The following is a 14,315-nucleotide window of genomic DNA, read 5'->3' as shown; positions in this document are numbered from 1 at the left end:
AAGGTGCTTAGAGAATTGCTTTAGTTGTGGCCTTGCCAGTGCTGGGTTAATGCCTGGACTTGCAGCTCATAGGGGTCCCTTCCAACCTCAAAAATTCCACAATTCAAAGTATAAAACCAGTTTCCAAACCATCAGGTGATAACCAGCCAGGTTTACACACAGAAAGTGCCCAGCTCTGACAACAGATCCTTCTGCAGAGCTGTAAGTGTGGTTTTCATGTTCTGCCCTTCCTCCAAGAGCTGCATTTAGAACAGGAGCAAAATGGAAAAATGGAAATCTTGCCGCTGTTTTTCAAAATGATTAAACCAGAGGGGCCTGGGAACAGAGGTGGCTCTGTGTGTGTGAGAGTGGGAGCTGTGGTGTGTGTCAGGTGGTTTTATAAACATGGATTAATGGTCTCCAAAGCTCAATAAGGTGACTGCATGATGTACCTGCTCGCTCAGAGGAGCTGAGAGCTTCAAGCACTTGTGTCATCATTCTTAAGGAGAGGGGGAAAGAAATAATCTTCATTTAAATGCATATAGTAGCTTTTCACTTGGGACTGAATGGAAAGTTTTTCTATTAAAATGCAAATGAAAGAATAAACTGTAACACCAAATTTCTCCCTGAATATTGATGTCTCCTCTCTGCATTGTGGTAACAGGGTGATCTGTGCCTTGAGTGCGAGTATTTTATCTTGATTTGGGGAAGAAGGGAGGGTGGCAAGGTAAGAAAAAGAGTTTTGAGATTTGGGGCCTCTAAAGGAATTGTGCCCCGTTTTGATATATTAACACAACGCTGTGTTAGGCTGGGAAAAGAGGCTCAGAAAATCAGCAGGAAAAAGGAAAAGGTGTTTAAGTGGGCAGTGCTGCTCCTGTGGCTGTGGCATTTCAGAGAAGCACCACCACCACGTGTCAGTGAAGGACAGCTCGAGGCTGCCTCAACATCCAGGTCAGAAAAGAGAAAGATTTAGGGTCGTGTGTGGGCATTTTGCACCAGAGCAGGTCCAGGCTGGACATCAGGAGGAATTTCTTCATGGAAAGGGTTGTTGAACATTGGAATTGCACCAGGAGGTGATGGAGTCCCATCCCTAGAGGTGTTCAAAGAACAGCTGGATGAGCTCTGTTCTGGTTGTCAGGGCGGGGATGGGTCACAGGCTGGACTCAATGACCTTGGAGTGATTCTGGGATCCTGTGGGGCAGAGGCAAGAGCAAACTCAGATGTTCTGCTGAGCTCTCCTCCATCCGAGGGGGAATGGCTTCCCACTGCCAGAGGGCAGGGTTAGATGGAATATTGGGAAGGAGTTGTTCCCTGTGAGGGTGGGGAGGCCAAAGAAGCTATGCTTCATCCCTGGCAGTGTCCAAGGCCCGGCTGGACAGGGCTTGGAGCACCCTGGGGTAGTGGAAGGTGTCCCTGACCATGGCTGGGGTGGGCCTGGCTGATCTTTAAGGTCCCTTCCCACCCAAACTGTCCTGTGATTCTGAGGATCAATGAAGTTGAGTGATCTTCTCAAAACCAAACAATTTTCATCACTTGTGAGTTCCACAGCTTGGAGGTGGAGATTCCCCATTAAGATCCAGTCAAACCAGCTCACTGCCTGAGTTATCCTGCAGAGCTGGTGGTGTGTGACAGCAACAAGAGCCCTGGGCTGTGCCAAACAAGCAGTGGAGATGAGAGGTTGTGACCCAAGGTGCTCCAGGCATGGACCTGGCATTGTAGGAATATTTCTGAGTGGGCACAAGGGCAGATTTCATTTTGGAGGAGTGAGAACAGACTGGGGTTGGGTCTGAACTCATCCCAAACCTGGCATTCGAGCAGAGAGTCTCTGACAGGTCTGGTGTCACCCCAGGCTCCTTTATCAGCCAGATGTGGCCAACTTCAGAATTACCCTGATTAATCCTTGGGGGTGCCTCCCTCTCTCCAGCACTAACAGGAGAGGGAAGGTCCCTGTGCTGTGTCTCCAACACCTCCCTTTGCCTCCACAGACTCTGACCCTCTCTGACCTGAAGCCGAAGCGAGGACCAGTGTCGGGTGGCACCCAGGTGACAATCACAGGCAACAACCTCAATGCTGGCAGCAATGTCATTGTGACCTTTGGGAGACAACCCTGCCTCTTCTACAGGTACAGATGAGCCCTCCCTGCTGCTCATGCCTGAGTGTGAAAGATTAAATACCAATTAAAGTCAGGAAACTTCTCCTGCAGCCCTGACACCTTGTCCCTCAAGTGGCTCCTTTGCTGCAACGGGACTTGTGCATTCTGCACCATGCACAGCCCTGCTGGCCATGTTTTGGGGAGAGAAAATAGGATTTATTTCATTGTTTTGACTGGTATTTGATGTGCTTTTTCCCGTGGCCTCTTGTCAGATTTCAGTACAATTCTCCACGGTCCTGTGCTCCACTACTTGCTCTGGGAGTGCGTCGTTTAAAAGATTCATTTTCATGTCCCTGCTTTAGTGGAGGTGACAAAGAAAATCTGACAACATCAGTTCGAAGTACTAAACCACCTCCCTTTTATCCCAGAATAGTCCTGTAGCGCTGAGAAATGGATGATTTGCAACATTTCAGCTCGGTGTTGGCTCCTGCTCAATGGCGCTTCAGAGAGGCTTAATGTCAGTGTTACCTGCTGGATGTTCCCTGATCCCTGTGAGAATGAGCCTGAATCCCATTCCCAGGGGCTCCTGCAGCTCCAAACTACCCAGAGCAACACATTTTGCTGCCAGTAAAGATGGGGGCTGAAGATGAAGTTGGCACATTTCTCCCAAATATGTCCTTGGCAGAGGAAAAGCTCATTCACAGGGGACCTGGGAGCACAGCCCTGGGGCAATGCCCTTCCCTCTCCTGGCTGTGGGGATCCTCTTTAGCAGCCTGTCATGACTGTGGAGCGATCCAGCATCCAAAATTCAGCAGGGTGAAGTCACAGGCTGTGATTTGAAATGCCAAGTGGGAGCCACAGCTGCTTGGAGATGCTCTCTGAAGGCTGGGGAATTTTAGGAGGGATTGAGCACTGTCTTTTGGGGGAATTTGGAGGGCACCTGGAGGGTGCAGTCATTGGAGGTGACTTACACCCCCATTTTAGGGGTATAAGGTGAGGCTGCATCACAAATCACAGGACTGGGAAGTCTGAGAATGTTTGGTGTCTAGATTTTTGACTCATTTTGAAAGGAATGCAGACCTGGAGCTGGTTTTGAGCCCTGCCAAAAAGGAAAGGTTTATGCAGAATCCTCTTTAATCATAAAATGCTTCCCACTCTATTAGCACTTCCAGAGGTCCCAGGCATGCTGCAAACTGCACTTAAAACAAGACTTACAGTCCTAATGCAAAGCAAACTTTATGATCCCAGACTGCAAAGCTGAGGTGCAAACACCCCTTTTATGAGCTGCTGCTGCACATGTCTGCAGGCAGGAAGGAAACATCCATCAAATGTTTAATCACTGAGAAATACTTCTGCAGAGGGACCTGGTTTGGACTGCCCTTGGGCTTCAGATTTTACTCTGAGTCCTGAGAGATGAGGGCTCTTGTGGTTTTATTTAAACCAGTGAAAAGGCAATGCCACTTCCCCAGAGTCTGCTGCAGGAACACAAATGGTTCACACTGAGTTCCACCTCTTCTGTGCATAGGTTTGGGCCACAGGACATGAGAATAAATAATTGGGCTCTTTTTTTGCACCATTTTGCTGCTGGTTCACATTTACTTTCTCCTCCTCCCAGGAGATCCACCAAGCACATTGTCTGTAACACCACAGCCTCCTATGAAGGCTTTGAGAAGGTGAAGGTGTCTGTGAGAGTGGACAAGGCCAAGATCCATCAGGAGCTGCACTATGAATATGTAGAGGATCCCACCATTCTGAGGATCGAGCCTGAGTGGAGCATCTTTAGGTGAGCATCCCAGGAAAACCCTTCTCCCAAATCCCATGGTTTTTTAAAGGAGCACTGCTCTGATAACTTTGGCCCTTGGTGTAGAAAACTGATTTCCAAGCATTGTGTCCACCAAGAATTTGTGCAGAGAAACTTTCCAGAGCAAATTGATCCCTTAGGGTGGATTAGAGTGAAATGACACTGAATGGTCAGTGTTTGTAAATATATAAAGATATAAAGATATAAATACATATGTTTATTTTAGAATGATTTGGTTTTAGCTACAAAGCCATTTTGGTTGTTATTATCTCTAGCAATATGAAAATACAAAAGCCTAAAAACATCACATAAGCAAATGGGTAGGAAAGAAAAGGAAAGGATGAGAGTAGAAAGATTGCACCAATCATAGGCTCCACAGAACTTGGTCATTGCAATTTTTGATGTCTGTCAGTTGAAGTGATGGTCACAGACTGGATCCATCAGAGGACAAGGGGCATCCCAAAGAAACAATGAAGAAAATCCCCAGAACAAAACCTCTGTTGGGTTTATACTCAGATGGGAACACCCAGCGGGGAGTTTCCCACTGGATGATGGAAAGCTGTGGATCAGGATGATGGAATGTGTTGGATCACAAGTTTTTGACACTTTCTAAGTTGACACAGCTGCCTCTTGCACCAGCCCAGCTGGCTCCATTATGTCCCATCCTGGCCCAGCAGCAGAGTGAGCACTTTCGGGGGCTCTGTGTGAATGTTCCAGCACGGCCCTGGGCAGGGGAGTTACCACAGCTGAGATCACTTGATGCCTCAGGTTTAGCTTTTATATTTTTCATATTCTGTGCTGCTTTAGTGTGTGGGTCTGGGCTTCATATTATGGGATGGTGAGCTCTGTGCACAGAGCAGGGAGACAAAACAATTCCTGCTCCAGCTGGGCACCAAGGACAAATGACCCAAATCTCAGCCCAGGAGCACAAACCCCGTGGGCTGGAGAGAGAAAAACAAGCAGGGTGGGACTGCAGGGGCTAAAGCTGGAATGGGACAATGAACTGCAAGGTGCAAATGGAGCAGAACTGATCCCAGGGAAAGACCCCGGGAGCGCTCGTGCATTTTGGGGCCATTTTGGTTCATCTTGGGTGCAGCCCTGGCTGGGCTCTGGTGCTGCCCAAGGTGGATCCGTGGAGGAGATCCTTTTCATAAATCCCTGCTTCATTCTGGACCTCTGCCCAGCCTCTGCTCCAGCTCAGCCTGCACAAGGCATCACACTTGATAAGGACAAAGTTCCTCCTCCCAGGGTTGGCTCTTTCCTTATCTGGTCCAACACCAGCTGCAGCCTGAGCTGGGCTGAGCCGGCCCCTGGCACCTGGGTGGGTGCTTTGCCCATGGCAGCTTCCCCTGAGTGTTTGAGCATCGCAGTGTCTCTTCTAGAATCACATTCTTCTCCCCAGACCTGGGAGGACTGGACAAGAGTATCACATTTATCTCATCCCAAGTTCCCTCCACACTCCAAATCCTGTTTGTACGTGTATTTGGGGAAGCGTGGCTTCAGTGGTCACAGATGAGCAGCTGCTTCTTTGCAGTTTGCTACAGTGGGAAAAAGCCTTTCCATGATTTTATCAATATTTAAGCCAAGAACCATTTCATTCTCTCACAGTTTGCATGCTGCAATTCCTACTTTCCCACACCCTCCATGGACTTGAAATTCCTGTATTTCCCACAGCCTTCACAGACTTGAAATTTCTACATTTTTCATAATTCTCATGGACTTGAAATTTCCACAATTCCCCCAGCCCTTATGGACTTGAAATTCCTATATTTCCCACAGCCTTCCCACATTTCCCACAGCCCTCATGGATTTGAAATTCCTACATTTCCCACAGCCTTCATGGACTTGAAATTTCTACATTTTTCATAGCCCTCATGGACTTGAAATTCCTGCAATTCTCACAGCCTTCATGGACTTGAAATTTCTACATTTTTCATAGCCTTCGTGGACTTGAAATTCCTGTATTTCCCCCAGCTCTCATGGATTTGAAATTCCTACAATTCTCACAGCCTTCATGGACTTGAAATTTTTCATTTTTCATAGCCCTCATGCACTTGAAATTCCTACATTTCCGCCAGCCCTCATGGATTTGAAATTCCTATATTTCCCACAGCATTTATGGCCTTGATGCCTCAGGACTAAGCACTGCCTGCTTGGCCATGGTGCCTGAAAGCCCCAGGGCTCTGTCCTGAGATGAAACACAATGGGAGCCCTGCTCCCTGCCCCATTTCTCCTCGTTAGGGATCCCTTTTTCTCCTCACCCCCTTGATGCTGCTTTGGTGAATTCACAGGGTTCACATGAAGGTGCCTGAGAGCAGCGTTTGCCCTGGTTGTGGAAAGCATCAAAGTGATCCCCAAACTCTCAGAAGCCTGGAGAAACGGCCTCAGGAAGGGAGAAATTGGTCATTAAATGCACTGGTATTTCCTTGAAAAGATACAAAATAAGAAATCTTAGTCTCCCCTCATTCATCCAGGCAGCTCTGTGCTTCCCTGTCAAACTGGACTGATTGGAGAATCTGGGGATTAGGAGCAGGGCTTGTAAATCCCCCCACTTCAGCTCCCATCCCAAAGATGTTTTCACAAATCAATTAGTGCCTTTAATTACCGTGAAGGAATTTACTGATTTAGCCGGATTGAGTCTTTGCACATTGAGCTTGAAGCTTTAATGTCAGGATTTTCCATTTGGGGCTTTTATTTCCAGTCAGAGCCCAGGTTATCAGTGAAATGAGAAATCACTTTACTCCCTCAGAAAGCCAGTTCAGTGCTGCTTAAAAAGGTGCAAGATTGACAGCCTAGGAGAGTGAATTCCTGAAAATCCCCTGGAAAGCTGCAGCACAGGGACCTTCCTCTTCCTCTTCCTCTCTGGCCTCAGGTGTGGCTGGGATGTGAGGAGTTCTCCACAGCCTCCTTGCTCCTTGGTTTCTCTGCTGAAGCTGCCAGGCAGAGCAGGAGGAGCAGCCAAGGAGATGCCTCAGGTGTGTCAGCAAAGCTTTGCCCAGCCTGGAGGTGCAGGGACTCTGTGTCCCATGGCTGGATGGGTGGGATCTCCCATCCCAAACCCCAGAAAAAATGGAAATAAGGGTGAGGTACTTGTTTAGGGGGTACTGGGTTATTTGTGGGGTGTGTAGCTGCTGGGATGGATGGGACCTCCCATCCCAAATCCCAAGAAAATGGAAATAAGGGTGAGGTTCTTGTTTAGGGGGTACTAGATTATTTGTGGGGTGTATAGCTGCTAGGAGGGATGGGATCTCCCAAATCCCAGAAAAATGGAGATAAAGGTGAGGTGCTTGTTTAGGGGGTACTGGGTTATTTGTGGGGTGTGTAGCTGCTAGAATAGATGGGATCTCCCATCCCAAATCCCCAATCCCAAAAAAATGGAAATAAGGGTGAGGTGCTTTTTAGGGGGTACTAGGTTGATTGTGGGGTGTGTAGCTGCTGGGATGGATGGGATCTCCCATCCCAAATCCCAAGAAAATGGAAATAAGGGTGAGGTTCTTGTTTAGGGGGTACTAGATTATTTGTGGGGTGTATAGCTGCTAGGAGGGATGGGATATCCCAAATCCCAGAAAAATGGAAATAAGGGTGAGGTGTTTGTTTAGGGGACACTGGGTTATTGGTGGGTGTGTAGTTGCTAGGATGGATGGGATCTCCCATCCCAGATCCCAGAAAAATGGAAATAAGGGTGAGGAGTTTGTTTAGGGGGTACTGGGTTATTTGTGGGGTGTGCAGCTGCTGGGATGGATGGCTGGGTGTGCACATGTCTCATTGCTCATGGAATTATTAAGGCTGGAAAAGACCTCTAAGATAATTTTCTCCAATTCTTTACCCAGCACTAACACGTTCACCACCAAAACGTGTCCCCAAGTGACACATCCACACAGATTTTGAACATTTCCAGGCATGATTTGAGCATTTCCAGGGATGGAGCATTTTTGGGTACAACCTCTCCCCTCTCTTTCTTCATCTGAAATCAGGAAGCGTCAATTTGAGCATTTTTAACCAGACCTACCCACTTTCATCCTCTTTCTGAAGCACTTTCGAGTCACTCCAAAGGTGCACAACCCTGGAGAGAGAAGATGGAATATCCAGGATTCCCATGGAGGTTTGGGGTGTCAGGGACAGTTTTAGGTGCTGTAACTGTGGGACTGAGCTGTTCCCAGGGAGAGATGATTGCCACTAAACCAGCTTTGCAAAACCAGTGAAGCAATGCACCAAGCCTGGCTTAAAACCTTTATTTTTCAGGACAATAAAGAAAAGATTACTGCTAATTTATTTCCATAGCCAAAAAAAAAATCACGCTGGGCTGGCAAGTAAATAAAATTTTATGAGCTCCATTAATACTTTTGATCTGGGCTTGATTTGAGTTACATCCAGCAATTACCTGAGTCTGAAGGCAGAAAATGATACTCAGGGTCTTTTGGGGCAATAAACTGTTAAATTCTGAGGGCTTTTGGCACCTCTGTTATTTTGCTGGGCAGCAGCAGGTCTGCAGGCTCTGCTCCCACCTGGCTGAGCATCCACATGCAGGCACAAATGCCAATAGCCGGTGATTTTCAAGGCAAGGAACAGTTTTATTTCCTTTATTTTCAAGCCAGAGAGGGTTTGGGGGTGATTTGAAGTCTTCATCAAACAAAAAATCTGCTTTACCTTTTTTCTTTCCCTCTCTCTGGTCAGGTGCTGTGGCTGTGTTTATTACCTGTGGTCTGAGCCTGCAAGCTCAGATTCCAGCCCAAATAGAGGATTTTTAACTTGTGGGTTTAAAGCTGTGTGCACAGATTTGGCTGATTAAATGAAAAGATTTGTCTTTATATAGACACACATACCTGTAGGTGTGTTCACACATTGGATTTTTGTGGAACACATAAAACTTTCAGCCAAGTAAAGATATAAAATCCCATCTAGTTTGAATCAGCAGAGATTAATTATATTAGTAATTATATTATTATTAAATTATATAATAATAGCAATAAAATTATATTTTTATTATTCATATAAAGGCTCACAGCCAAAATTCAGAAGATCCAGGACAGTGGAGAAAGAACAATTTGGTTTATAAACTTCTGGGTTTTGAAGAATTCTCTCTGGATGATGTCAGGAATCTTTACAGGGAAGCTGAATTTTGGAGAGAGGATATTTTTTTCCTGTAAAGCAGGGAAGGTCTCTTGTAAGACGTGTGACTTCATCAGGATCCCTTGTGCATTCAAAAGCACTCATCCAGATCTTATGGAAACAACAAAATGTGGGTTTGCACCACAAAATTTCCCATTATAGTTGATATTTCAGAGAGAAAAAACTTGAGATCCTCTGCAGAACTCAAGGTCAAATGTTGCCTAACCATGGACCAGTCCAGCCTTTAAGTGAAAGAGCATGAGGAGCCTCCCAGAGAAGTGTCCCCAGACATCTGCTGAGAGATGTGCTTGTGCAATTCTCTCTGGATTAACCCCGAAACTGTTTGGTTCATCAGTGTGGGTGCCACTGGAGGGGCTGGAGCAGAGCTCACCCAAACCTGGCAGCTCTCCTGTGTGTGTTTGCATTCATTCCTGCCTCCCCAGCTGATTAATAATGGAAGATAAATCAGGAGCACTGAAAACAAAGGTCAGAAACGGGGGAGATTTGTTGCCTTCTTCCTCCCAGGGTGTTTATTCTCTGGTGTTTTCTCATTTATAATGCACACGCCTCACCTTTCCTGTACGTGCAGCTTCACCTGGGGGCAGGAAAGGGATTCTGAGCTTTCTTCTCACAACCCCATTGATTTCCACATGGCCTCCCCTTCCCAGCAGGAAATAAACTGCATCCTGGACAGTTTCCAAAGGGAGTTAGAGAGGCAGGTGCTGAAACTGCTGAGAGCACTCCTCACCCTGGGAAGGCCTCAGAGGTGGGGCTGTGTGCTGATGGCATTTCCTCCTCCTGTCCTGGCTGTGTGAGCCCTGACAGGTGAAGGTTTTGCTTTCTTGGACATCTCTTGTCCTTTCAGCCCTGGATCACTCTGCCCCCACATCCTGCTGTACCAGCCCTGCATCGATACCCAGAGGCTGCCTGACATGGCAGTTTCAGCAAACATTTTTCTTCACTCATTGTAAGAGCCAAAATGAGGGATGCAGGACTCCAGGAGCTCTCCAAAATGCAGTTTATTGTATCCAAGAGACTACAGCAGTCCAGGGGGGTAGGTGACAGAGCTGTGCCCACAGCTGTCAGCTCCAGCTGCAGGCAGGCCTGGAGACCCTTTGGTTTTGGTTACAATGCATTCTATACTATTCTTTGCTGAGCATCTTAATACAGCAGAACCAATCTATACCTGAACTTTTATCTATAGCCTACTATAACTACTGTAATTACCATATTCATGTTATTATACCTATTCATATTACTATTACCATATTCATGTTACTATTCTCCACTCACTAAAAGTTAGTACATTACAGTTTAAGCTAGAAGTTGTTTTTCACTTTTCTTACAGTGAAAAATTCTGAGACTTTTTTCTACTTGCCACATCAGCAGGCTTGTTTGCCTGTGCTATCTTTGTGCTTGGTAAAAACATCTTCTTGTTTGGGGTGGGTTTATCCTTTCCTCTAAGCCATAAAAACCCCTTCTCACTAACACACCCTTTGCCTCCTTAGTTAGCCAGTGAGACTGGCTCAGCAATTCTTTTCTTCTATATCAAAACTTGCTTCCATCTCTAGTCCTTCATCAGACTCCACATTTAAAAATCTTTCTGCTAAGCACACATATCTGTGAGACTTTCTTGTCAAACTTTCATCCTTCCCAACAACTTATTTCTCCCCTTGTGAATGAATGAAAACTTGTTTTGTTCTTCCTTCCCTCTCTACGGGACCACGAGACATGGTCAGACACTTTGCAACCCACTTTTAGGAGCACAGATCACCCATTCAGGAACCCAGGGTGTGATGAGCTCTGACATCCATCACCTGGGTTCATTCTTTAATTCCATTTCTTATTCTCCAGTGGCAACACTCCCATTGCTGTGTGGGGAACTCACCTGGACCTCATCCAAAACCCCCAGATCCGGGCAAAGCACGGTGGAAAGGAGCATGTCAATGTGAGTATGACTGCAGAGCTGGGGAGGGGACATGCCACGGTGGGGACAGGGCCTGGCTGACACCTCTGGAGCCTGAACTCTCCTATTGCAGCCCTAAAAAGAGGGCGTGATTTGTTTCCAGAAATATTACCCCATCCCTGAGGGACACACACAAAAAAGAAGGTTTTTGGCAGGGCTGGAACCCAACTTCAGGGTCTTCTGAGACCTTCACCTTTGTCTTTGCTTCTCCAGCTTGCTGGGATTCATTTCAGGTAACCTGATATCCAAACTGAGCACAACTGAGCATGCACTGCACAAACATTTTTGGAAAAACAACCAGAGTGTGAGACCTAATTGCAAGGTGGTAGCAAGGCTTTGACTAATCTGTGCTGTGCAAAAAATAAGGGAAGAAACTTCTATTTCCAGAAGGAAACAAAGTCAGGGAAAGATGCAGATGCTGGCAACAGAGGCTGAGCTCTCTCAAAAGGCACAGGAGGCTCTGTTGAATTGCAAACTGCTCCACACACCTGACCCAGCAAGGCTTTCCTAACCCCTGCCCAGCCTTGATTATGTGATGGGGAATAAGAATAACACATGGGAGTCTGCTCCTCCCTGTCCCTGAGAGCCATCTGCCCACCAGGAAGGGTGGGGGCATTTCCCATAAACACTCCTTGTTTTTGGTCTTTTTCCCCAGAACTGTGAGGTGCAGCACAGCACAGATATGACCTGCCAGGGTCCCTATTTCCCTAAATACTCCTTGTTTTTGGTTTCTCTTTCCCCAGAACTGTGAGGTGCAGTTTCCCCAGAACTTGTTTTGGGTCTCTTTTTCCCCAGAACTGGGAGGTACAGCACAGCACAGGGATGACCTGCCAAGGTCTCTATCTGCCATAAACATTCAGTGTTTTGGGTCTCTTTTTCCCCAGAACTGTGAGGTGCAGAACAGCACAGAGATGACCTGCCAGGGTCCCTATTTCCATAAACACTCCTTGTTTTGGGTTCTTTCCCCAGAACTGTGAGGTGCAGAACAGCACAGAGACGACCTGCCAGGGTCCCTATTCCCATAAACATTTTGGGTCTCTTTCCTCAGAACTGTGAGGTGCAGAACAGCACAGAGATGACCTGCCAGGCCCCAGCTCTGGCTGTGGACCCCAATCACCAGTCTGAGCTTGCTGAGCGCCCGGAGGAGTTTGGCTTCATCCTTGACAATGTGCAGTCCCTGCTGATCCTCAACAAAACCAACTTCACCTATTACCCCAACCCCATCTTCGAGGTTTTTAATCCCTCTGGGATCCTGGAGCTGAAGCCTGGAAGTCCCATCATCCTGAAGGTGAGATGGGGACCAAGGACTGGACTGAAATTCTGCCTCTTGCCTCTCTGTGCCTCCCAGCAGCCCCATAAATCATCCTGATTGCACCCCAGAAATTTCCTCCATTCCAACCATATCAGAGTCACCATCAGCAAGCACCAAGCACTGCCCACACTCATAACTAAAAATTACAAACCCCCATGTGCAGCTTAAATTTGTACCCCCTGCTTTTCACCAGAAAACATCTTCTACCCTTGCAATGTGGCTGATAGTGAAATACCCAACTCTGTTTCATTTCTTGTTCATTCAAGACCTTCCTCTCCCCCTTGTTTTAACCCAAACCAGTCCCTTGCAATTTCTGTGAACTTCACAGCAGTACAGAGAAGGAATTTTATGGTGCAGCATTTCTGTGTCACTCTTTTTTACACGGTTAATATGAAAAGAAGTTATTTTACCTGCAGATGCTTTTTGCATGTTTGGAAAGGGGTCTGACTTGCTTGCCTGCCTATGTTTAGTGAGAGCTTTACTGTGCAGGACTTAGATGGAACATTTCCCACTCAGCTGCAGAGAGGGAGGAGCAGGACAGGCCATTGTGCTGCTTTGAGTCTGTGACCACTCATGCTGTTCTCTGCGTGAGTTCCTAAATTGGCTTTTCCTCTCTGTGTGAGCAAGTGGCGAGCTACAAATGTCATAATGGAATCATATTTATCTTGGAAGGGACCTTAAAGGCCATCTCATTCTAACCCCCTGCCATGGGCAGGGACACTTTCCATTAGACCAGGCTGCTCCAAGCCCCATCCATCCAACCTGGCCTGGAGCAGTGTCAGTGATCCCACCAAATGCAATATCAACACTTGTATCCCAGGAATGAACCAGAGCGGGGAAGAACACTCTTTCCTGATATTTATTTGGTTATTTTGGGGTGTGATGTTCCTTTCTGTGCAGGGCAGGAATCTGATCCCACCTGTGGCAGGAGGCAATGCCAGGCTGAACTACACCGTGCTGGTGGGGGAGAAGCCCTGTGCAGTGACCGTGTCAGACGTGCAGCTCCTCTGTGAGTCCCCAAACCTCACTGGGAGGCACAAGGTGATGGTAAGTGATGCCTGACCCCCAGCCCCTTCTCCTTGGGAGGGCACAGCAGAGCTGGAGAGCTGGCAGATGTCTCCAAGGGGTTTGCATCACTGTTTGAGTTCCCAGAAACATCAGGGCCCCTTCTTGGTGCAATATTCTCATCAAGGGTAGCTTGGAGAAGTACAACAGTGGAAAAGTGACCTGGAGGTCTTTGTGGGCGGTGAGACATCTTTCATGATCTTTTCACTCTCCCAGTAGGAGAGTTTGCCTCTCTTCTGTTTTTGTATGGGCTGAACCCTGGATTTTCATGTGAGATCACGTGCAACATGTTCCTACATGAAATTGTTAAATTCAGCACAGTCCCCAGCACTTTGTTGACAGGGTGGTGACTAAAATTTGCCTTTATGTAAGAGAGAAAAAAAAAAGCAGGATGTGAACAATAGTGTGACTGGACTTCAGAATTTTGACTTCTATAAAACTCAGTGTGCTCCTACAAATCCTTCCTGGAACCTGTGAAGAATGGACCTGGTGATTACATCAGAGGGAGCTTCTCCTCCTCTCACCGTTTATTTATTTACTCCTTTTTTTTTACTTTTCTCTCAATAATTTGAATTCCTTGATGCTGGTGCTTGATAAACATCATATCAGCAAACACCCTGGAGTTGTACCAAGCTGTGGGTGGGAACAACAAAAGCTGACAACTGACATCAGTGTTCCTCATTCCTTGTGAACAACTGTTCTTCTGTTGTGCCTCCCAAAGCTGTATCTGTCACATATTAATTTATTTATTTCAGTGCAATGAGACTCAGAGAGTTTGATCTTTAAAAAGATTTTTCTGGGAACTTTTAAGGAAGCAGAGCTCATGATGACCATTTTGGATCTTGTTTGTGGCTGCTGCTGGGATCCCTTGTAGTGGCTACTTAACTTCTCTGTGCCAAAGTTTGTCATCTGGAAAATAGAGGCAATAATCCTCTCCAGCCATGCAAATACACCATGACTCTCGAGTCATTGCAAAGCACATTAAGACTCT

At 46.7% G+C, this 14,315-nt stretch overlaps 1 protein-coding gene across 2 annotated transcripts in view; it reads left to right on the top strand.

Moving 5' to 3' along the window:
• Window positions 1-14,315, top strand: part of PLXNA4 (plexin A4) — a 515,162-nt gene that overhangs the window by 439,163 nt on the left and 61,684 nt on the right. For both annotated transcript variants that reach the window (XM_030960692.1, XM_030960691.1), the window contains exons 15-19: window positions 1,965-2,101; window positions 3,687-3,854; window positions 10,836-10,929; window positions 11,996-12,235; window positions 13,160-13,306. In XM_030960692.1, coding sequence (XP_030816552.1) covers window positions 1,965-2,101; window positions 3,687-3,854; window positions 10,836-10,929; window positions 11,996-12,235; window positions 13,160-13,306 — 786 coding nt within the window. The remainder of the gene's footprint in view (window positions 1-1,964; window positions 2,102-3,686; window positions 3,855-10,835; window positions 10,930-11,995; window positions 12,236-13,159; window positions 13,307-14,315) is intronic.

The sequence above is a fragment of the Camarhynchus parvulus genome, chromosome 1A (genome assembly GCF_901933205.1).
Source record: "Camarhynchus parvulus chromosome 1A, STF_HiC, whole genome shotgun sequence".
Lineage (NCBI taxonomy): Eukaryota > Metazoa > Chordata > Aves > Passeriformes > Thraupidae > Camarhynchus > Camarhynchus parvulus.
The sequence above is the reverse complement of the archived record's forward strand: the minus strand, read 5'-3'. Positions and strand labels throughout refer to the sequence as shown.